The 23,068-nt window shown below is 34.2% G+C and overlaps 1 protein-coding gene and 1 pseudogene across 3 annotated transcripts in view; both read left to right on the plus strand.

The window, feature by feature from the left end:
* Positions 1-23,068, plus strand: part of METTL16 (methyltransferase like 16) — a 70,969-nt gene that overhangs the window by 17,087 nt on the left and 30,814 nt on the right. For 2 of the 3 annotated variants that reach the window (XM_016138907.2, XM_036223762.1), the window contains 4 exons: positions 7,292-7,491; positions 11,647-11,787; positions 13,415-13,530; positions 15,235-15,377. In XM_016138907.2, coding sequence (XP_015994393.2) covers positions 7,292-7,491; positions 11,647-11,787; positions 13,415-13,530; positions 15,235-15,377 — 600 coding nt within the window. The remainder of the gene's footprint in view (positions 1-7,291; positions 7,492-11,646; positions 11,788-13,414; positions 13,531-15,234; positions 15,378-23,068) is intronic. The other variant, XM_036223764.1, reaches the window with a different exon arrangement.
* On the plus strand, positions 9,939-10,057 carry LOC118604851 (annotated as a pseudogene).

A 23,068-nucleotide genomic window follows, 5' to 3' on the forward strand; every position in this document is an offset into this window, starting at 1 on the left:
TGAGTCTTGTTTTTAACGTGAAAATTGATTGAGACAGTTGCTCTGAGACTGAGCAAAGCAGAAATGAGTTCATGTTTACTTGCCCATGGATTAACTCTTTTTTTCTCACAAATGACAAAATTAACATATCTTTACTTCTGATGTCTAGGAATAGACTTAATACCTTTAAGTAAACTTAATATATACACATATATTAAACCATGATATAAAAATACATTTGCTTCTTTATTAACACAAAATGACAAGATCTAGCAGTAGGTCTACTGCTGCCAAAATTTTGAAGCAGTGATTATAATCTACACTTACAAATTAATGTGACATGGAAATGTATGTTTTCTGTCAGTGACAAAGTCACAGATTGTGCTAGTACTCCTGTAGTTGTTGCCTGAATTCTTTTTTTTTTTTTTTAATGGTGACATTGCTTAACGAAATCTGGTTTCAGTTGTGCATTTTAACAGTAAGGCATATATGTATATTTACATTGTGTTTTCACCTCCTATAGTTAGATTTCTTTCTGTTACCACATTTTGACCCCTTTTACCCCATCTACCTCCTCCCTCCTTCCCTTCTCCCCTACCCTCTGGTAACCACTAGTCTATCGTCCATTTGTCTCTGTTTGTCCTGTTCATTTGTTGCTTTCAGGTTTATATTTCACATATAAGTGATATCATGTGATTTTCAACTTTTTCTGTCTGGCTTATTTCGCTTAACATGATTATCTGGAGGTCCATTCATGTTGTTGCAAATGGTAGTATTTCATCTCTTCTTATGGCTGAATAATATTCCATTGTATATATGTGCCACAGTTTCTTTATTTAGTCATTTATCATAGGACACTTTGGTTTTTTCCATGTCCTGGTCACCATGAATAATGCTGCTATGAACATCGGTGTACAAATATCTTTTCAGATATGAATTTTCAACTCTTTGGGGTAAATACCCAGTAGAGGGATTGCTGGATCGTATGGTAGATCAATTCTTAGTTTTTTTGAGGACCTTCCATGCTGTTTTCCATAGTGGCTGTACCAGTTTGCAGTTCCACCAGCAGTGTATGAGGGTTACTTTTTCTCTGTATCCTCTCCAACATTTGTTATTACTTGTCCTGTTGATTACAGCTATTCTAACCAGTTTGAGATAGTATCTCATTGTGGTTTTGATTTGCATTTCCCTAATAACTAGCAATGTTGAGTCTCTTTTCATATGTTTGTTGACCAATTTGTATGTCCTCTAGGGAGAAGTGTCTGTTCAGGTCCTCTGCCCATTTTTTTGATTGGATCATTTGTTGTTTTGTTGTTATTGAGTTGTATGAGTTCTTGGCATAGTTTGGATATTAGTTCCTTATTGAGGCATTGCTTGCAAATATATTTTCTCATTCAGATGATTGTTTCTTTACCTTATGGATGGTTTCTTTTGCTGTGCAGAAGCTTTTTAGTTTGATGTAGTCCCATTCATTTATTTTTCTTTTACTTCCCTTGCCTTTGAAGTCAAATTCATAAAATCCTCTTTGAGTCCAAGGTCCTTGAGTTTAGTTCCTATGTTTTCTTCTATGCCTTTTACTGTTTCAGGTCTTATATTCAGGTCTTTAATTCATGTTGAGTTAATTTTTGATGTGTGGTGATAGACAACAGTCTAGTTTCATTCTTTTGCAGGTGGCTTTCCAGTTTTCCCAGCACCTAAACTTAATATATTTCAACGAGACCTTTTATCACTAGCATATATTTATACAATTAACTTCTACTTCTACTGTTTTATAGAAACTGGTTTTAAAAGATCACCAATTCCCACCTAATTGTAAAGTCAATTACTTTTGGAGTTACTATGCTCCTAACTTTGCTTCAGCATTTTTATTTTTGACTGTTCCTGCAGTTTCCTCATCTCATTTAATGCTTTCCCCCCGTTGTTTAAGGTTTATTGTAAGGATCATTACTGTTTCTTTTTTACGTAAAGTTGACTGGTATACTTTTGCTTAATCCTTAATTTTCAATCTTTGGATCACTTTGTTTTAGTCATAGTTTTTGTTTATAGCACAGTTATTGTAGTCGGTTTAGGTTATGCTCTCATCTGAGTCTTAATACGAGTACTATTTACATATATTTATTTCACATTTATTTTATGCTGTTTTTTTTCCCTTTACACTGTATGATCTGTTTTACATCTCCCTTTACCACATGATTTTATTTGATTATATTATTTCTTCTAATTTTTCTAGTGTTTGTATTTTTAAATGTTTTCTTGTATTTCTGCTACTTAATTTGTCAACTTTAGAAGGAATCTTTTGACCCCATAAGTAAAAGATGAGGAAATAATGTACTAAACTACTTCCTTTCCCATTTCCCCTCCTGAATTTTAATTATGTGTACATTATCATGGTTCACAAATATTTACATTCTATTATGTAGCCACAGTTGACAGGTGTTTTAATCCTAGCTCTCTGGTTAAAATAGTTTCAGTGCTCTCTGCTAGTCCTTGTGTCATAGTTTCTTCATTTGTCTCTTGATTGATTGAACTTTTCCCATTAGGAATTTTTTCGCAAAGGGTCATGGGAACTATGTTTCTTGAGTTCTGTATGTTCAAACATTTATCTATTGTCTTTATAGTTGAAGTGTAATTTGGCTGAGTATAAAATTGTTGATTTACATTCTTTTTCCCCAAAAGGGCTTTGAGATCAGTGTTCTTTTGTCTTCTGCTATTAAATAGTACTGTGTGGGAGTCTAAAGCCAGCCGCCTTTACTCTGCTACCCATTCTCCACCCAATAAGTGATATAATTTTTTCTGCCTAGATGCTTGAAGAATTTTTCCTCTTAATCCTTGAAGTCTGGTAACTTTTCTAGGGTATGTGTTAGTGTTGCTAATTCTGTATCAGTTTTTCTAGGGACACAATGAATCTTTACTTTCAGAAAATTATCTTGAATCATATTTTTGGATGTTTCTTTGTTCTACTTCTTTTGGTTCTCTTATTTAGCAACACTAATTATGAGCATGAGGGGTCTCCATTGTCTGCCTCTCCATATTATTTTTTCTCTGATTTTTAAAACTTCTTGTTCATTTCTATTTCATTTATTTATTGAAGAATGGTTCAGAAACTATAAAATTCACCCTTTAAAATATTATAGTTTAGTGGTTTTTAATATATTGATAAGATTGTATTATCATTACCACCATTTCACTCCTGAATTCCATTTCATTTTACATGCTTTTTTGTCTTGGTTTCTTTGTCCCCTTGTCCTTTCCAATGTACCATTGAAACATATGATGTCAGTTTGTCCCGTGATTTAACATTGATCACAGTGCTTTAACATTGATCACTTGGTTAAGTTGGTATCCATCAGTCTTCTTCATTGTAGAGTTAATATTTTCTTCTTCATAATTGATAATTTGTGAGGAAACACTTTGAGATTATGTAGTATTCTGTTTCTCATCAGACTTTTACCTACTATTTTTAGCATCCATTGGTGATTCTTAATTGAAATAATTATTAGCATGGTAATTGCCAAATGTAATTTTCTATTTCCTTTATTCTACATTTGTTGCCATTCTACTGTGAGTAAAAGGTGTCCTTTCTCCTGCATTTTATTAATCTATTTTAATATGGACTCAAGGACTTCTTTTATTCTATGGACTATCATCCTTTGCTTAGCCATTCACATTGTCCCAGATTTGGCCTGTGGGTGCCCCTTCAAGTTGGTCAGTATCCTCCTGACTGTCCTCATCTTTCTTTGAGCATGTCTTATTTTCTGATACAACAGAATATTCCGGACTCATCTTGTACTTTGATTACTCTAAACCTGGAACAACCAGTTAGCCAAAGAACTCCAATTCCTTTTAATGGGGAGTGGTATTTGGAAACCAAGATCTGGAACCACCAGGAATGCTCATTGCTTTGGGAGTTTCATTGCTTTTAAGGCTCTTAGTATATCTCTTGAGATTCCACAATAACCATTTCCTTTTTGTTTTCTGTAGATTATATTAAAGTTTTGTTCTTAATCTCTTCCAGTTTTCCCTATAAATTAGTGCCCCGAAGTACTTTTTAAATTAATTTTTATTTTTTAGTTACCATTGATATTCAGTATTTACATTAGTTTTAGGTACACAGTGTATTTGTTAGACACATAATTTTCAAAGTGATCCCCTCAATAAGTCTAGTACCCACCTGGCATCATACATAGTTATTACAATATTATTGACTATATTCTACCACACTGTACCCTATATTCCTGTGACTATTTTGTGACTGCTAGTTCGTACTTCTTAAGCCCTTGTCCCCCCTTGCCCAGGCGCCCAACCCTACTCCCATCCGGCAAGCATTATTCTCCTTTCTCTATCTATAAGCCTGTTCTGTTTTATTTTTACATTCCCTGAAACATTCTTAAAGGTCACAAGAAACAGTTAAATTTGAGTATAGAATGCAATTTTTGACAGATCTGTATTCTTGGAATTGAATTGTTCCCATCATCACTCCTTTCACAAGTTCTATTGTGTTTTTCTAAGTAATTTTTTAAAGAGCAGGTCATGTCATCTAATAGCCACTGGTTGTATGTTCTTTAATATGTATTCGTAGTGTTGTTGTGTGTTTAATACAATGTAGCAGAAGAGTAAAGAATTTGTTATGGGGCCAGAGTGGAGGATTATTGAAATATTTACTGTTGTTTGGTTATTATATCTGTCTTTAGTAACTGTTTTTGATTGTTTCATGTCTCTATAATTTGCTCTATAAATATGACTAAGGTAGTACTAGTTCATAATAATTCTTCATAGAGCCATGAAATTTTACCTGGAATGACCCTTAGATTCTTGTGTCTAATCCCTTAATTTTACAGTTGGAGAAACTGAGACCTAAGAATGAAGTAACTTTGAATTCATGGCTAGTTGATTGTAGAACCAAGATTAGAATCCAGGTTTTTGAATTCTCATACTAGAACATTTTTTGCTATGGATGATGGAAGAGCTTGGGTCCATGAAACCTGTCTGACATTTCCATGGTAACCAGATGGAGAGAGCATTCTTACTTTTATCTTGATGCTCAAGCATTGGGGCATTGAGTTTTTCAAAATGATTGGTCATTTAATGACCAAGAATGGAACAGAAAAGAAGATGGGGCATATTAGAGGTTGTCTGAAGATAGCTAGCCATCTGACCACACATTTTTAGGCCAGGATTCTAAGCAGTCAGTTTCAAAACTCTTAGTTTTACCTTTCACAGTTCAGTCCCATCTACTGAGTTTCTACTCTCTTTTTATTGCCCTATTTATAAATATAATCTGTTGGTTTTCTTTTTAAGATTTTCATTTTAGCATGATTTTAGCATCAAGATAGTTATATTGGCATAAGTTTCTTGAAAAGTTAAACTTAAATGTATTATATAATTCATTCCTAGGTATCTACTTAAGAGAAATGAAAACATATTCTTATGAAGATTTTTGTGTGAATATTTATAGCAGCATTATTTATAATAGCCAAAAAGTAGAATCAATCCAAATATCCATCAAGTGGTGAATGGATAAGCAAACCATAAATGTAGTTTTCCAGGCAATAAATAAACCACAATGCTCTATCCTACAATTGAGTATTACTTGGCCGTAAAAAGGAATGACATACTGATGCATGCTCCATCATGGATGAACCTCATAAACATTGTGCCAAGTGAAAGAATCCAGATTTAAAAAAAAAAAAAAAAAAACATACATTATGATTTCATTTATATGAAGTGTCCACAAAAGGCAAATCTGTGGAGACAAAAGGTATATTAGTGGTTGCCTAGAGCTGAGGTAAGTTTAAACAAGGAATCACAAATAGGCAGGCATAAGGTTTCTTTTTTGGAGTGATGGACATGTTTAAAATTGGATTGTGCTGATGGTTGCACAACTATAATAATATACTAAAAACTGTTGAATTGTATGCTTTAGGTGAATTTTGTAGTATGTAAATTATACCTCAGTAAACCTGCTAAAATCTTATACTTGATGTCTGTAATTGTTGTATTAAGTATCATATTCTATTTTCATTATTAAACATTTTTTCTGCTTTCCACTTTTAAGTTTTTTTAAATATTAAAAAACAAAGCTTATTGGGGAAAAATGATGGTTTTATTTGTTTCTTAGTAATGGCATCACTGTGGGGAAGAACAGAAAGGGCACAGGATGCAAATACCTTTGGGGGAAGGCTCAAGCTGCACAGAATCTTTTTTCCCTCCTGACTTTGGACACTTGGGAAATGGGAGTAAGAGTGGGTGTGGGGGAGGGAAAAGAAAGAGCAGGGCAAGACTGATAAAGCTGATGAGTAACAAAGGCACTAGGGGTTATATCTTGGGCCTGTGGAAAGGTAGGCGTGGGCCAGGGGCTTTATGACATTCAGGCCTAGCCTTTCTCTTCCCTTTCTTGGCTTGGCCTTGGCTTTGGTCTTGGGGATACAGGTCTTGGTCGTGCAGATGGTCTCCTGGAACTGGGCATTGTAGTATGCCTTCTTTAGGGTGCCTTGGTGCGCTTTGGTGCCTGAGCCCCCATCACATGATCCCCAGTTCTCAAACTTGTACTTGCAGTCAGCTCTAAACTCCTAGTTGCACAGCACTCTGCACCAGATGCTCAAGTCTGGGCCCCAAAGGTACCTTCATGGAAACCCTTGCCACAGTCCTTGGTGCTGGGGGCACCAGGTCCCCAGGGTTCCTCATGCTACTCTTCTTCACTTTGTCTTTCTTTTTGGCCACTGCAGAAATGAATGCTGGCAGGGTAAGGAAGGCAGTGAGGTGGAAGCCTCAGTGATGCGTCTTGCTAGCTGCTGACACTGCTTTGCCCCCTCCCGCACTGGACCCCTCCTTTCTTAATTTTGATTTTCAAAGAATGCTAATGTCAAATCTTTTAAATTATAATAGTAAACATGGCCAGCATTTCTAAAATAATTACATTATACTGGCCATTATTATGTTAAGTACTGTCCACAGATTATCTCACAGCAGCACTATGATATAGGTTCTGTTACCCCATTTTACAGCTGAGAAAACAGTGGTCAGCTTGTCTTAAGCCACATAACTAAGTAAGGAGATTGAAATAGAAGCACTGTTGTCCTCTGCCTCATGTATGAAAATGCAATGCTTTTGGTGGAAGTTTATACTGCCTTTTATATTCTGTGAGTGTTTTAACACCCCTGTCCATATCCCACTGTGCTGAATACTCTATACATCTATGTCTGTGTGATCTAGGAAATTCCAGTGGGCGTTCGGTATTATCTGACTGCCATAAAGCTTGTATAGCATAGCAAATTTTACTAATTGTTTTTACTTCTTTTTCTTCACTCCTCAGTCTTAATTTTAAAGACCCTGAAGCAGTCAGAGCTCTGACTTGTACTCTCCTAAAGGAAGATTTTGGACTTTCTATTGATATTCCATTGGAGAGACTAATTCCCACAGTTCCCTTGAGACTCAACTATATTCATTGGGTGGAAGATCTGATCGGTCATCAGGACTCTGACAAAACTGCTCTTCGAAGAGGAATTGACATAGGTATATGGTTTTAAATTCTTTTTTGGCTAAGCATAAGTTTCATAAATTTTGCAAGGTTCAATTCTTTGTAAACTTCTCTTTTGAATATTTGTTGTATGAAAGGACCTGGCTATAGATATTAGTGTTATTTGCTACACCTTGGCTTTTCTACCATTGCTTTCTCATGAGAAGGATTATCAGCACCAAAGAGGGAGTAAAGGGATAAGAGGGGCAGAATGAAATTGAGGCTTTTGTTTTCTCAGCTTTTCAGGTTATCACGTTGATGTCTGCGTCTATTGGGTATTATTTTTACTCTGAATTATTCGCTATTACTAACATAGTCCCATATTGGGACTTTGTGATGGCTATTTAATAAAAGATCATATGGGACTGAATACTTTCAGGAACCTCCTGGACGGTTATTTGTAGAAAATATTTAATCCAAAATTAAAGGGAGGGAAAAAAGACAGGTAAAGTAATATGTTCTTTTAATTGTAAATTTCTACAATAGAGAAGACCGTACAGTTTTATTTAAGAGTGTAAGTAGATATATAGAAGGAAATGAAACCAGGATATGTTTGGTATGTTTTGCATATTATAAATGTATTGTATATTTGTCATAGCCACTGTTCATATTTGAAAGGGTTTAATTTTTTTATTTTAATCCTATGGCCTTTACCAGTCCTTGATGGGAAAAATTGAATTAAAACCTCTGTGACTCTATTTCTAAATATAGTACAGTTAATAGGAAACACAATTTGTAGATAGTGGTGAAGTTTAACTTAAGTTTTCATATGCATTTTCAGTCTTCATCATACATGACCTTTTCAGCAGCATTTATTAACCCCTTCTTTCTCCTATATGTGCTCTCCTCCATTGGCTTCCATGACACCAGACTCCTCCAGTTTTCCTCTTTCATTTCTAGTTACTCTTCTCCCCATTTCAGGCTCACTTTCCTGTATCTGGCCATTAGATATTACAATTTCTTAAAGCACAGTCTTTACTCCTTTTCTTATTCCATACCTTACCTTCAGGCAATTTCATCCAATCTGTGACTTTATTTTCTACCTCCATGCAAATAACGTACAACTTTATATATTTCTCCAACTCAGATTACTTTTCTTGAGCTTTAGTCCCATCTATATGACAAACTTGAATATCTCAAAAATATCTCAGACTTTGTCCAAAACCAGACTCATATTCTTTCTTCCTAATCTTGGTCCTTTTCCTTTGTTCCTTATTTCAGTGAATTCAACATAATTCATCCTGCCATCTTTGATATTTACTTTTCTCCATCCTCACTGAGAATGTCTATTACCATTTTGTGTCGATTTTCTCTCTTATTTTCTAAATCATCTATTCTCATCTCCACTGCTGCCAGCCCAGTCCAAGTCACCATATCTCTCCTGGTCTACTGAATAGCTTCTCAACTACTTTCACCACTCTTTGGCTCTCCATTCTGTTCTCCAGAAAGTATGTTTAAATCCATATCTGATCATACCTTTACCACTTAATGCGTCCTATTGCTTCTCTGATAAACACCCAAAACTGACTCGGCCTGATCCCTGCCCTCTTCTCTAGGCCTTGCTAAGCCTTGTCTTATGTGTTTCTTTTCCTTGTTTTTTGCACTTTTCTATAGTTCTTCTGTTAGGGCACCACGACTCCAGGCCTTCATACATATTGTTCCCCCTGCATAGAACTTACCCACCTTCACCTTATTAATACTGATTTATATTGTACTTGTTAACTCAAGCCTTATTTTCTCAGGAAAGCCTTCTCTAACCTTATAAGTTCCTTGATTATGAGCTTTAGAAAACCATGTTTCTTCCTTCATGGCCTTTCCTTTTTAGGTTTTAACTGTACATTCACTTGTCTGGTTGATTAATGTCTTTGTCTACCACTAGATTGCAAAATGCAGAGCCTGTTACTTTTTTGCTTACTGTAATATCCCAAGGCCTAGCAGAGTTTCTAGTACATAGCAGTTATCTAATAAATAATTTTTTGAATGTTGATAATTACATCATTCTTTCAACATTCAAAATTCCAAATACCCCATAAGCACTATATAAAGATAATGGGGTTTAACAAAAGCTGCTGCCCTTTTTTGTTCATGGGAGAAGATTGTCCGATGGGTTATAGAAAACCTAAAAAGCTTGAGAGCCTATTTGGTACTAATTTATTTTAATTATACCCCAAACCTTTAAAATAACACTTGAGGATACAGGAAATTAATGGATTTTAGCTCTTCATAAGGGCCACTGGTGCTGAAATCACATCATTCTAATTAGGGTTTTATATAGATTCTTCCCCCAGACTCCATCAGTTTGCCCTAATTCTATGATTGTACACTTTCCATTTTTATTTATCATTACAAGGTTTATTACCCATTTTAAAATGTCATTTAGCTTTCTGAGGGGATTGGGATTGTTAGAATGCAAGTCTTTTGGTCTTAAGAATTGAGAAACTTGGTCTACGACCATACTACCCTGAACAAGCCCAATCCTGTCTGATCTCAGAAGCTAAGCAGAGTCGGGCCTGATTAGTACTTGGATAGGAGACCACCTAGGAAGACCAGGTGCTGTAGGCGTAAAAAATGAAAGTAAGGGATTGTAAGCTGACAAGGTCCTTGCAATCTGTGAGGTCAACCAAGAGTTGCCTCGCCTAAAAAAAAAAAAAAAAAAGAATTGAGAAACTTGATTTTTTTTTGACAGAGGACAGTTCTTTTTACCTGCATTCATTACCTTGGGAGGTACCTGATATTTGGGTAACTGGAGGAAAGTGTACTTTTTTTTCCCCCTTTTAAATGAAATTGAAATATGGAAAGAGAGACAGTTTTGTGAGAACCAATGGCTTGAGATATGGTCTGGATTTTTTCCTACAGAATTGAAAGTGCTACTTAAATTTCCTTATTTTGAATGACTCTGGCTTATCAGAATGGTAAGGGTCTAAGTAACTGTGGCCTCTGAGAAAAGCCTGAGTACCCGTTACCACCCCTTCCTTCACCACCTCACACATGCCCAAGGAGATGATTGTCCAGTATCAACAGGACCCGGATGCTATTAAGTACACATGATAGAAAGTGTAGCAATCACTCTGACTGTCAAAGAACTTAAATATTCTTGTCATCATTTGTCGTCATGTCCTTTACTAACCTGTTCAGAATACTTAATAAGGGAGCAGTAAGATGAGCCTGGGTTTCATCTGGGTTAGGAGTATCTCTAGCCTCCACTCTTCCTGCCACATCCTTCGAAGGTTAGACTGGCCTGGGAAAAGCAGACCTGCAGTGGCTGGTGTGGGCTGAAGGCTGTAGGCCTTCAGAAGAAACACTGACTTTTCTTCTCTTCAACGTATTCTTTAAGATCTTATTGGCCAAGATTAGTCAATGGTTGAAAAAATATTTGTGGTTAGCATGTAGTCCAGTCAGTGATTAGGGGTTCTATGTACAAGTTTAGGACTAAACCCTAGTTGTCAAAATGATTTTTGTCTAGTTGTTGAAGAGTGATTTGCCTCTGAATGTCTCTCTTTAAACTGTGGTGGACAAGCCAATGATTAATGTTTTAGATCTGGATCAAATGACTTTCCATATCTCCACATCTAAGAAATGAATTCTCTTTTTAGTTTAAAAATTTTTTATTTCTGGTTGCCTTCGAGTAACAGTGTACAGCTGTGTGGGAAATTGGTGATTTTTATATTTTTATACTACCAAAAAAATTTTATACCTTTTATAGTCTGCTTTAGGAGAATGGCTATACATTGATCTCTTTTAAGATATCACTGTAGTGTTTTAACAAATAGCATTGATTTCTTTTAAGAAAATCAAGTTTCACGTGAGATTTAAAATGAAGACTTATAAAACAAATTAAATGGTTTTTGACAATTTTCAGTTAATCAGTCATGTACGATCACCAGACATGCACACTTGGCTTTACATATAACATGAAGAAGAGGACAGCAAGATTTCTATTCTCTAGAAAATTAGAATCTAATTTTGAGGTAAGACTAACACATGAAACAACTAGAGAACCCAGTAGCTACAGTGTGTATATAATCAGGTACCAGCTTGTGATTTAAACTGTTACAGCTGTAAGAATTCTAAGAGAACAACAGTGTTTTTGCTTATTATTCTCACCTCTCCCTTAGATGTATGTAACACGTTTTGAATTTTCATTTTACTAGGTACGGGGGCATCCTGCATCTATCCTTTACTTGGAAGTACCTTAAATGGCTGGTATTTCCTTGCAACAGAAGTCGATGATATGTGCTTCAACTATGCAAAGAAAAATGTGGAACAGAATAATTTATCTGATCTTATAAAAGGTTGACCTACAGAATAAATATCCTTTTCAAGCTTTCTTTATTAACCCGTCTTTCTAATTTAACACATCTCATTATCTTTTTCTTTAATATATTCTTTGGTAATTTAAAAAAAAATGGTACGTTGTAATTGAGTTTGCTGTTTTGTTATCAGAATTAATTCAGAAAGAAATATAGTAAATATTATATTTTATAATTCTTCGTAATTCGTGGATTCTGTATTTGTGAACTTGCCTACTTGGGGTTATTTTTAACCCCAAAATCAATAGTTGTGTTACTTTGGTGGTCATCTATAGATAAATGCAGAGTGGCAAAAAATTTTGAGTCATCCAATGCACATGTTCCCAGCTGAAGTTGAACAAGGCGATGCTCTGCTATCTTGTTTCAGCTTTCATACTGTAAGCAAAGGTCCTTTTTATGGTCTATTTAGCGCCTTTTTGTTTTTTATACTTCTGTGCTTTTTATTGGGGATTTTGTTGTTTTAAATGGCCCCTAAGCATAGTTCTTAAGTGCTATATAGTGTTCCTTAGTATAGGGAAGGCTGTGATGTGCCTTACTGAAAAAATACAAGTGTTAGATAAGCTTCATCCAGACATGAGTTATTGTACTGTTGACCATAAGTTCAGTAAATCAGCAATATTTATCATATAAGGTTTCTTTAAACAGAACATACATCAAATAATGTTATGTATTGATTGGTTGAGGAAAATGTTGGACCAGAGGCTCCCAGTCGCTTAACCCTCTACTTCTCTTAGGAGCCAATGAGAATCAACTGTGTATATGAAGTAACCTAGTCACCAAGACTTTAAAAGAGAAAATTCTACTTACTGTTGATTAAACTATACCATCTTTTTTATTTCAGTACATGGAACTATACTATAAATAGTCAAATTCCCTTAATGATCAGTTACTTTTTATTTTTGTGCTTATTTTATCTATAAATGGCTGTTTTTGTTTTTTTTTTTTCATTAATGAGACTATGTTTCTTTATGGAAGAAATAGGCTTTTCTTACTAGTGTTAAGTATATTATTACAAGGGGAAATACTAACATTGTTAATGCTTTTTTTATTTCTTTATTTCTGTATCACAAATTACTCCAAAATCTAGCAGCTTTAAACAATAAACATTTGTTATCTCATGGTTTCATTGGGTCAGGAATTTGGGCATGGCCTACTGGGGTGGTTCTGGTTCAGAGTCTTTTGTGAGGTTGCCATCATCTGGAGGATTGACTGGAGGTAAAGAATTGCTTCCAAGATGGCTCACTTATATAGCTGTTAGCAGGAAGCCTTAGTTCATTGCCATGTGGATCTTTTCTTGGGGCTACTTGACCATCCGTGCAGCATGTCAGCTGACTTCTCCTAGAGCAAGTAATTCAAGAGATAGGACAAGGAGGAAGCCACATTGCTTCTTATGACCTAACCTCGGAAGTTACACCCATCATATTCTATGTCACTTCCATCATATTCTATTCAGTAAAAGGGAATCAGTGAGTATAGCAGCCAACATTTAAGGAGAGAGAAATCAAACTTCACTTTTTGTAGGAACTAGTGTCAAAGAATTCATGGACATATTTGAAAAACTACCACAGCATTAATAGTAGTTAACACTTACTTCTGTTTTTTCTCCTAGTGGTAAAAGTACCACAGAAGACGCTCCTGATGGATGCTCTTAAAGAAGAATCCGAGATAGTCTATGACTTTTGCATGTGTAATCCTCCCTTTTTTGCCAATCAATTGGAGGCCAAGGTAAAATATCTTCTGCTTTAAAATAATTGAGTATCAAAATTTACCTTGTTAGCAAAAATAAGAGCAAAGAACAACTTTTATATTGGAAGTTGTATCAGCACGCTTTTGAAGTTAAGCACCTGAAAACCCAATTCAGATCGACTTAACAAGAAAGTTTATTGGATTACATATTTGAGAAATTTAGTGGTAATGTGGACTTCAGAAACAATTTGATCAAAGAGTTCATAGTAGCATCAAAACTGAGGCTCTTATTTTCCAGGTTTCTCTTGGCTTTGATCTGGCCCTTGGTTGTTTTTGTACTCAGGCTGGTTTACTTGTGGCAGAGTAATATTTAGGGAAAGAGAGAGGTTGAGGAGACAGCTGTTTTCTTCCCCAAACCATTAAACATTTAAATTTCTTCTGATTGGACTAACTTAGGTCACAGTCCACTCCTGACTTCGGCTTATTGGCTTAGAGAGGAGGTCACTATTTTTACTGCCACCTCTCATTTAATAGTAAACAAATGTCTAATTTAGTCTTTCTAATTTCAGATGAAAAATGTATTTGCTTATGAATGTGGAAAGAGTTCTATACATTGGATAAAAACAATGAGCCTATTAAAAAACTCAGTGCTGTAAAATATTAATTTAACCTGTTTTCCTTCATCTATTTAATTCCCTAATAATAGAAATTAACATTAATCAGAAGGAAATAAGGGGGTGTGTATACTTACGGCTTTGAAAGAATAAATTGTTTTCAGAATCATTCACATACCCTAAAACTATCATTTACATACCTCATAACAAAATTAATTCCAGATTAAAGTTTTTTGAAGGAGGAGGAAGGAGTTGGATAAATTTATTAGCAATACCACCATTCTAGATTGGAAAATAAAGTGAAACAGGATCTAAGAAATCTAATTTTAGCCTTCAGTGCAGATGAATTATAAAAATTAAAATAGCCACATCCTGGAGGGTTGTTGTTGTTGTTGTTGTTTTTAAATAATTTTGAGATACAACATATATACATAAAACTGCATGTGCCATAAGTGTAAACTGTGGATTTTCCAAAATGAACACTTCTGTAGAACCTGCATCCAGATGAAGAAATATACTATTACTAGCATCAGAACTAGGTATCTTTTTATATAACAGCTTTATAGTTCACATACCTTATAGTTCACCCAATTAAAAGGTAAATTTAATTGCATAAACTAAGGTCATGAAGATTTATTCTTATGTTTTCTTCTTAAGAGTTTTATAGTTTTAGCTTTTATATTTAGATCTTGATCCATTTGAGTTATCGTTTAATATGGTGTGAGGTAAATTTAAATTTAAATATGTAAATTTAAAAAGTAAAATATTGAAAGTACTAGAAGAAAATGTACATATTTATGTAATCTTTGGGTGGAATATTTTCTGTGCATGATACCAAGACAGAAAACTTAGAGAAAAAGTTTCAGAACTGGCTAAATAGAAAGGTAAAATTTTTGTATATTTAATCACAAATAAGGATGGAAAGTAAAAGACCGTGAGAAGGAATATTTGCATGAATACAGTTGTTTAAAATGTAATGTTCAACGATTATAGGATTTTTAAAATCCTAAACATAGCATGATATTTGTAAATTAAAATTACTTCTAAGCATTCTTACTTAAAACTAGATTACAGTCAATTAAGGTGTAAAAATTTTTCACCAGGGTTTTTTGTTACTGTTGTTATTCAGGGAGTAAATTCTCGAAATCCTCGGAGACCTCCACCTAGTTCTGTAAATACAGGAGGTATCACAGAGATCATGGCAGAAGGAGGTGAATTAGAGTTTGTTAAAAGGATCATCCATGACAGTTTACAACTTAAAAAAAGATTAAGGTAAGTTGGTTATTACAACATGGGAGTATTTTTTCCTCTGTGTAATTCCAGAAGAAACCATATAACAGAGTAAATATAATCACAGTGGTCTAAAAAATGAACAAAACATTAAGGTAGTGGATCTTACAGTTTGCAAAGACCCTGTTTCTGAGGATGCTCTCATGCCTTTAATTGATTTGCATTTCCTGTAATCATGTATACTACATGGTTAGAAAGAAGGAAAATACTATATGATTGTATTCCTTTCACTTCAGTACTGTGATGGAACAAAAGTGATTCGAATATGGCTTTTGATTAGAAAGCAGATGGGTTCACATCTGTCCCATGAACCAGAATAAAATTTTTGCCTAGTCATTGAAGCAGTTTGTGTTCTTGGAATCAGTCTCCCAATGACAAATGTGAGGACATTGAGTTGTCAAGAACTTAATGAAGGGAAACTGAGATCACTACCCAGTTCCAGAGGAGTGTTAAGGCTGTTCCTTTTTAAAAGCTAATTATTTCAGACAACACACCTGTCATTAAACGGCATAAGGTACTCAAAAAGAGCTATTTGTCTCCCTTGACTTCTCACCATACCAAGTGTTGTTGAAATGATGGGTAATGCGGTAGTTCAAAACTAAAAGGGCTTTCAATCATAGGATTTAGCTTTGGGACATAGAGAACATTTTTTTTTTTTAATTGTGGTAAAATACACAACAAAATTTAACATCTTAACCATTTTTAAAGGGTATAGTTCAGTAGTGTTAAGTACATTCATATTGTTCTGCAGCTAATCTCCAGAACTCTTCTTGAAAAAAATAGAACTCTGTATCCATTAAACAGCAACTTCCCATTTCCCTCTCCCCCCAACCACTAGCAACCACCATTCTGCTTGTCTCGATGAATTTGACTATTCTAGTTACCTTATATAAGTGGAATCATATAGTTTTTGTTCTTTTGTGACTGGCTTCCTTCATTTAGCATTTTGTCCTCAATGTTTATCCATGTTATAGCTGTGTCAGAATTTCCTTCCTTCTTAAAGCTGAATACTCTTCCATTTTTTGCATATACAGCATTTTGTTTATCCCATTTACCTGTTGATGGGCACTTGGGTTGCTTCCATCCTTTGGCTATTGTGGATAATGTTGCTGTGAACATGGGTGTGCAAATATTTTTTAAGACCTTGCTTTTAATTCTTTTGGGTATACTCCCAGAAGTGGAATTGTTGGATAGGGAAGACTTTTTTCTTTTCTATTGGATTTATAGGTGTTTAAAGCTGCTTATTTTAGTAAAAGGCCAATTCCAAAATCAACAAATATCCTGGTTTGTTAAGTGTGAGTTTATTTAAATATCTGTGGAAAGCAACTGGATTATTGAATGGTCTTAGAAAATTTATACATCATCGAAGTCAAAGGTTAATAAATTTTTGCTTTAAATTGATTTTTTCAATGACACATTAGAGACTTAAGTTATATTGAGTACTGAGGAGAGCCTGATTATGTAAAATAAAGAAGGTATTATTTTATATACTTATTATACTCATGACAAGAGGTCACCAGGACCATGTAACCATTTCAATATCTGTCAGCTTTTGATGGGGTTAGAGCTAACCAGGAAAATGTGGGGAAAGTTGTTTTCAGAAGACTTTTAATCAGTAAATTTCTATTATTTCTAAAGTTCCGTTTGAATTATGAAAATGTTTTAAAGAAACACCATTCTAAAGGAGAGAAATTGGTCAGTATGTTCCAAGTCTGCCTGTACCTGGCTCTGTGGCAGACTCCAAAGTGAATGGAGGGTATGTATTTACTAGCAAGGCTAAATTGCTGGAGCCCGTCTTGTCTCTAGAGAGTTAACTATTTTGAGCTTGGTGTCATCTTATGCAGTTATGTACTTAAAAGCAGAGTTCTGTAGTCTCGTCTGCTCTGTTAGGACTCAGGCAGTTGAAAGGGTTGATAAGGGGAAGAAATGAAGTGATATTTATTGAAACGAGAATAAAGCAATGTGTTTTGAAAGAGTAGTACTTGCAAGTATTGTTTACAATTTCCAGCTGTACCATGACAACCTACATTTGTACATATTACCTGTTCGTGTCCTCTTGCATATTTTTATGGTTGAAGTAATATTTATACCACTATGCATTTCTCAAATTTTAGAATGCTGTGGAAACCACATATTTTGAAGCTCTGAAAAATAAGAGATTAAAAACAAGTATTTTAACCCATCTGCTGCTTATCCCTCTAGATTTTTTTTCTTCTTGTTCCTGAAGAAGTGCAGAAACTAAGAATTTGTAACATTATGGGGTGAAATAACTTCAGTTTGTTAGACTGATCTCAGTGATGGCACTTGAGATGCCTCACTTGTAGTAACTGCAGTTTTGTTTTGTATCTTAAGGAATTTTGCAGCCGGAAGGCCCTTGGGAGGAAGTTATACAGATCAGAGAGTGGGGACCTAGATCCCTTGATTCTGATCCAGTGCTCTTTCTACCACCCCATGCAACCTCTGCAGCCCAGCCTGCCATTGGAGTTCTGGTTACGCAGCCTTTTTTTTTTTTTTTTTTTTCAATCGAGGTATAATAGACATATTATTAGACAGCTGTTCTATTGTTGATGAAAATTTGTAAGTGATTGTCATTCTTACCTTTTATTTTTTGTGCCTGTGACTTGAGTTTAACATCATTTTCTTTTTTTAGAGACTCACTCCCCTAACCTTCTAAATAAATTGGCATTTATTAAACTCTTTACAGCCTGAATTCCATTTTTGTCACTGGTTATAGGTCTATAGCTGATGCTCTTCATGGCAATGATTTTACGATTTTTCCAGGTACCAGAGATCTTTGTCTCACAGAGTTCCAAGTTAATACTGATTTCATCCATTTCTTTGTACTTTTTTCTTTCTCCCTGCCAAATGGTGGATACTTCTTGAATATGGGTATAATCCATACATTTGGCGATGGGCCTTTTGACATGTGATTCTTTGACTTATCTTTTAAGTTTTGTTTCTCATTGGTAAAATGAGATAACAATAGCTACCTCATAAGATAGTCATAGAATTAAATGAATATATATTTGATCTAATAATGATGATGAATATTAAGATCATTTTAACTCTTGACTATTTTAGGAATCCACTTGATTTAAATGCTAGGGTCCATGGTGTTGAAAGGAAATGTTATAAGTACTTTGTTATTTTATGTTAACATAGGGCTTCCCTTCCCTTCCTGGTTTTTTTGTTTTGTTTTGTTTTGTATTGTTTTGTTTTTTAAACTAAATGCTGGTTATGGAGTGTTATATGTAATAGTTACAGGAACAAATGTAAATTTTATAACTAGCTTTTAGTTAATTGTCTACTGTGAACTTTGACTTGCCTTTATGAATTGGTAAGCCACTTCATTTTTCTTGTCTATAAGGTTAGAATAATACCTTTTATAGTATGAAATGTCAGAAGAACACAGGAGCCACCTCAAGCCAAATATAGGACAATATGAGTTCAGAATGAATAATGACAATAATGGATTATAACCCACTGAATAAATAAGAGGGATAAAGGAGATGCTCTTCACTACAGTAGAATGCCAACTAATAAATGTAGAAGGAATAATGAAGTTAGAAAAATCACTGTTTGCAATCATAGTAATAACTGGTTTGTGAAAGAATCAACAATGGGAAATTTAAAGAGAAACAGGATATTACACAGTTTCAAAGTATCTCCTCACAGATTACTTATTATTAAAAAAGGAAATATGATAACTTTACAGAGAAACCTGGGGGATACCACCTTGACTAGGTGATCATCTCCTGATGTGAGGCACCTAGAAGGACACAACAGCACCCCTATGCTGTTCATGCCCAAAATTATAACCTTAATCTGACTATGATGAAACTTCAGACAAACCAACTTTTGTTTCTCATTGGTAAAATGAGATAACAATAGTTACCTCATAAGATAGTCATAGGGATTTTGTAAGACAATTCTTCAAAGCTATTAATCACGAAAGTAAAAAAAGAGCAAAGAACTGTTCCAGATTGAGAGACTAGAGAGACTTGATATGTAAATGAAATGCATGATCCTAGCTTGGATCTTTCGTCAGGGGAGAAAATTGTCATGAAAGACATTATTGGGATAATTGGTGAAATTTGAATATGGGCTGTATTCCAGATAATAGAATTGTGTGAGTGTTAAATTTTCTCAATCTAATAATTCTGTGATTGGGAAAGAGAATGTCCTTATTTTGAAAACATACATACCAAGTATTTAGGGTTAAAGGGGCATGATGTCAGTAGCCATCTCTCAAATGGTTTAGAAAAAAACACATGCACACAGAGCAAGCAAATGGAGCAAAATGTTAATTGGCGAATCTGGGTGAAGAGTATACTGCAGTCATTTGTGCTAATCTTACAACTCCTGTACATTTGAAATTATTTCAAAATACTTTTTTTTGAAATCTGTTTCAGAGGAATTGCTAAATGCTGTAATGAGTTGCTACTTTCATCATTAAAATAGTATAATGGGTTCAAAGTCTGAGTAACTAGATCTTCCTTTTGTTCATTTTTTTCTACTTGCATTTCGACTAGTTGTCACAAGATGCCTGTTGAGAGTATCTAGGATCTATTGAGTAGGCAAGTTTTATTAAGTGAAATTGACACAATTTTTAATACACCCAGTTACCTCTGCTTTTTCCATAAGAAATATAACTTGCAGAAAACATTAAGTATATAATGAGATTAAATTTTAAAAGATTCATAATACAGTATTACCTTACAGGAAAGGTTTAAGGAAAACTCTCTCAAACTTATATAAAGTACCAATAAAATATTTAACTATTATAAGCCTTACTTATCGACATGTTTGCTTTCCTTCATCTCCTGAGGAAATTTACGGTATTTTTCTTTTGTCTTTCTGTTCTGGGCCATTTCTTGGTTTCCGGTGACTCTGATCTAATCTAATTTTAAAGGAAAGGTGTTAATTAACCTATTTTATACTGTCACTATGAAAGCACTAATTGCTTTTTTTTTTTCATCTTGTTCCTAACATACTAAAGGCTTTTAATTCCTGGTTAAAGATTTCTTCATTTATTCGCTGTGTTCTTAAAAGGAGCATTTTGTTTTTCTTACAAACATTTAAAAAACACCAAATGAAATTTATTATGTTCTAAGTAAGTGTACCCAGGTTTGTTTAAAGTAGTTTAGGTAGAACAATTATTTCTTTGTATTTTCAAAGGGAAAAAGCGTTGACTAAACAAAAATAGGGGTAGTCACCTGTTGTTGAACCCACAAATAAAGAAAACAAAATATTGGTTAATGTACACTATCTCTAAAGAAGTATAATAGTATTTGTCATTCTTGTAAAATTATTACTTTATTAATTGTATTAAATTGAACTATATGAAATTGGCAGTCTTCCACAATTTTCAGCTGACAAAAATGGCAATTTTATGTAGTTTTAACCTAATACGTGATTTTTAGAGGCTCTTCAATTCACTTGGAATTTTAGTCACTTTAAAATTTTTTTCATAGTAGCTGTTTTTCTATATCAACAAATAAATATTGAATGCATATCTCCTTAATCTGAAATTTCTCTTTAAAAATAATATCTAATTAGACGAATGTCCAACGACATAGGAGTAATTATGATGATTGGTGGAAAATGCAGAATAGAGTATGTATTGCTAGTATAACTAAGCTATATTATAAACAAGAAAGAAATGTGCAAAAAATAGAACTACCTTATGACCCAGCAATTCTACTTTTGTGTATTTATCTGAAGAAATCCAAAACACCAATTCAAAAAGATATATGCACCTGTATGTTCATTGCAGCATTATATACAATAGCTAAGATATGGAAGTAACCTAATACCCATCAATAGATGATTGGATAAAGAAGATGTGGTACATATATGCAATGGAATATTACTTGGCCCTAAAAAGAGTGAAATGTTACCATTTGCAGCAACATGGATGGACTTAAAGGATATTATGCTAAATGGAATAAGTCAGAGAAAGACAAATACCATATAATCTTGCTTATATGTGGAATCTAAAGAATAAACTAAACAAAAGAGAAACAGACTGTAGATACAAAGAACAAACTGATAGTTGCCAGACAGGACAGGCATTGGGGACCTGAGTGAAAAAGATGAAGGAATTAAGAAAAAAAAAAGGTGAAGGAATTAAAAAGTACAAATTGGTAGTTACAAAATACCTTTACAGGGATGTAAAAGTACAGCATAGGGAATATAGTCAAATAATAGTGTAATAACTGTATATAGTGCCAGGTGAGTACTAATTGGGGAATCACTTTGTAAATTATATAAATGTCTAACCACTATATTGTACACCTGAAACTAGTATGAAGTAATATTGAATGTCAACTCAAACTGAAAAATAAAAATTAAAAAAAATGAAATCTTGCCATTTGCTATACCATGGATGAACCTACAGGGTATTAATGCCAAGTTAAGTAAGTCTTGGTCTGTTTCTAATGATTGATTTTTTTTTTTAAGATTTAAAAAAAAGTGATTTTTTAAAATAGTTGGAATACGATATTATATTAGTTTCAGGTGTGCAACATAGTGATTAAACATTATGTAACTTAACAGAGTGATCACCCTGATAAATCTAGTACCTATCTGACACCATACATAGTTATTACAATGTTAACTATGTTCCTTATGATACACTTTATATCTCCATGATTATTTTGTAACTACCAATTTGTACTTCTTAATCCCTTTCCCTTTTTGACCTAACCCTTAACCTCCTCTCATCTGGCAACCATCAAAATGTTCTTTGTATCTATGAGTTTGTGTCTGTTTTGTTTATTTTCTTTCTTAGATTCCACTTGTAAGTGAAATAATATGGCATCTGTCTTCCTCTGTCTGACTTACTTCACTCAGCACAATACCCTCTAGGTCCATCCATGTTGTTGCAAATGGAAAGGTTTCATTCTTTTTTATGGCCGAGTAATATTCCATTGTATATATATACCACCTCATCTTTATTCATTCATCCATCCATTGATGGACACCCAGGAAGCCTCAATATCTTGACTGTTATAACTAATGCTGCAATAAACATATGAATTCATATGTCCCTTTGAAGTAGTGTGTTGGGTTTTTTCAGAAAAATATCCAGAAGTGGTGTAACTGGATCTTTCTTTTCTCTTGTTGTTACCTTTGTTTTAAAGTTTTTTTGTCTGGTAAAAGTATTGCTACCCCAGCTTTTGTTTGTTTCTGTTTTCATGAAACATCTTTTTTCCATATACTTCTAACGAGGTGTGTCTTTCAATCTGAAGTGAGTCTCTTGTAGGCAGCGTGTGTAAGAGTCTTGTTTTCTTGTCTGTTTGGCCACCCTATCTTTTGATTGGAGCATTTAATCCATTTACATTTAAAGGTGTTCCACCTATGTAATTATTACCATTTTATTCATATTTTTATTTTTATTTTCTTTTTTATTTTTAAATAAGTTTCTCCAACATTTTCTGTAATAGCTGGCTTGATGGTGATGAACTCTTTTAGCTTTTTTTTTTTTTTTTTTTTTTTGGTCTGGGAAGCTCTTTATCTGTCCTTCAACTCTAAATGATAGCTTTGCGGGGTAGGGTAGTCTTAGTTGTAGTTCCTTGCTTTTCATCACTTTGAATATTTTCTGCTAATCCCTCTGGCCTGCAAAGTTTCTGTTGAGAAATCAGCTGACAATTTTATGGGAGCTCCCTTGG

This window comes from Rousettus aegyptiacus, unplaced genomic scaffold (assembly GCF_014176215.1).
Source record: "Rousettus aegyptiacus isolate mRouAeg1 unplaced genomic scaffold, mRouAeg1.p scaffold_m13_p_6, whole genome shotgun sequence".
Lineage (NCBI taxonomy): Eukaryota > Metazoa > Chordata > Mammalia > Chiroptera > Pteropodidae > Rousettus > Rousettus aegyptiacus.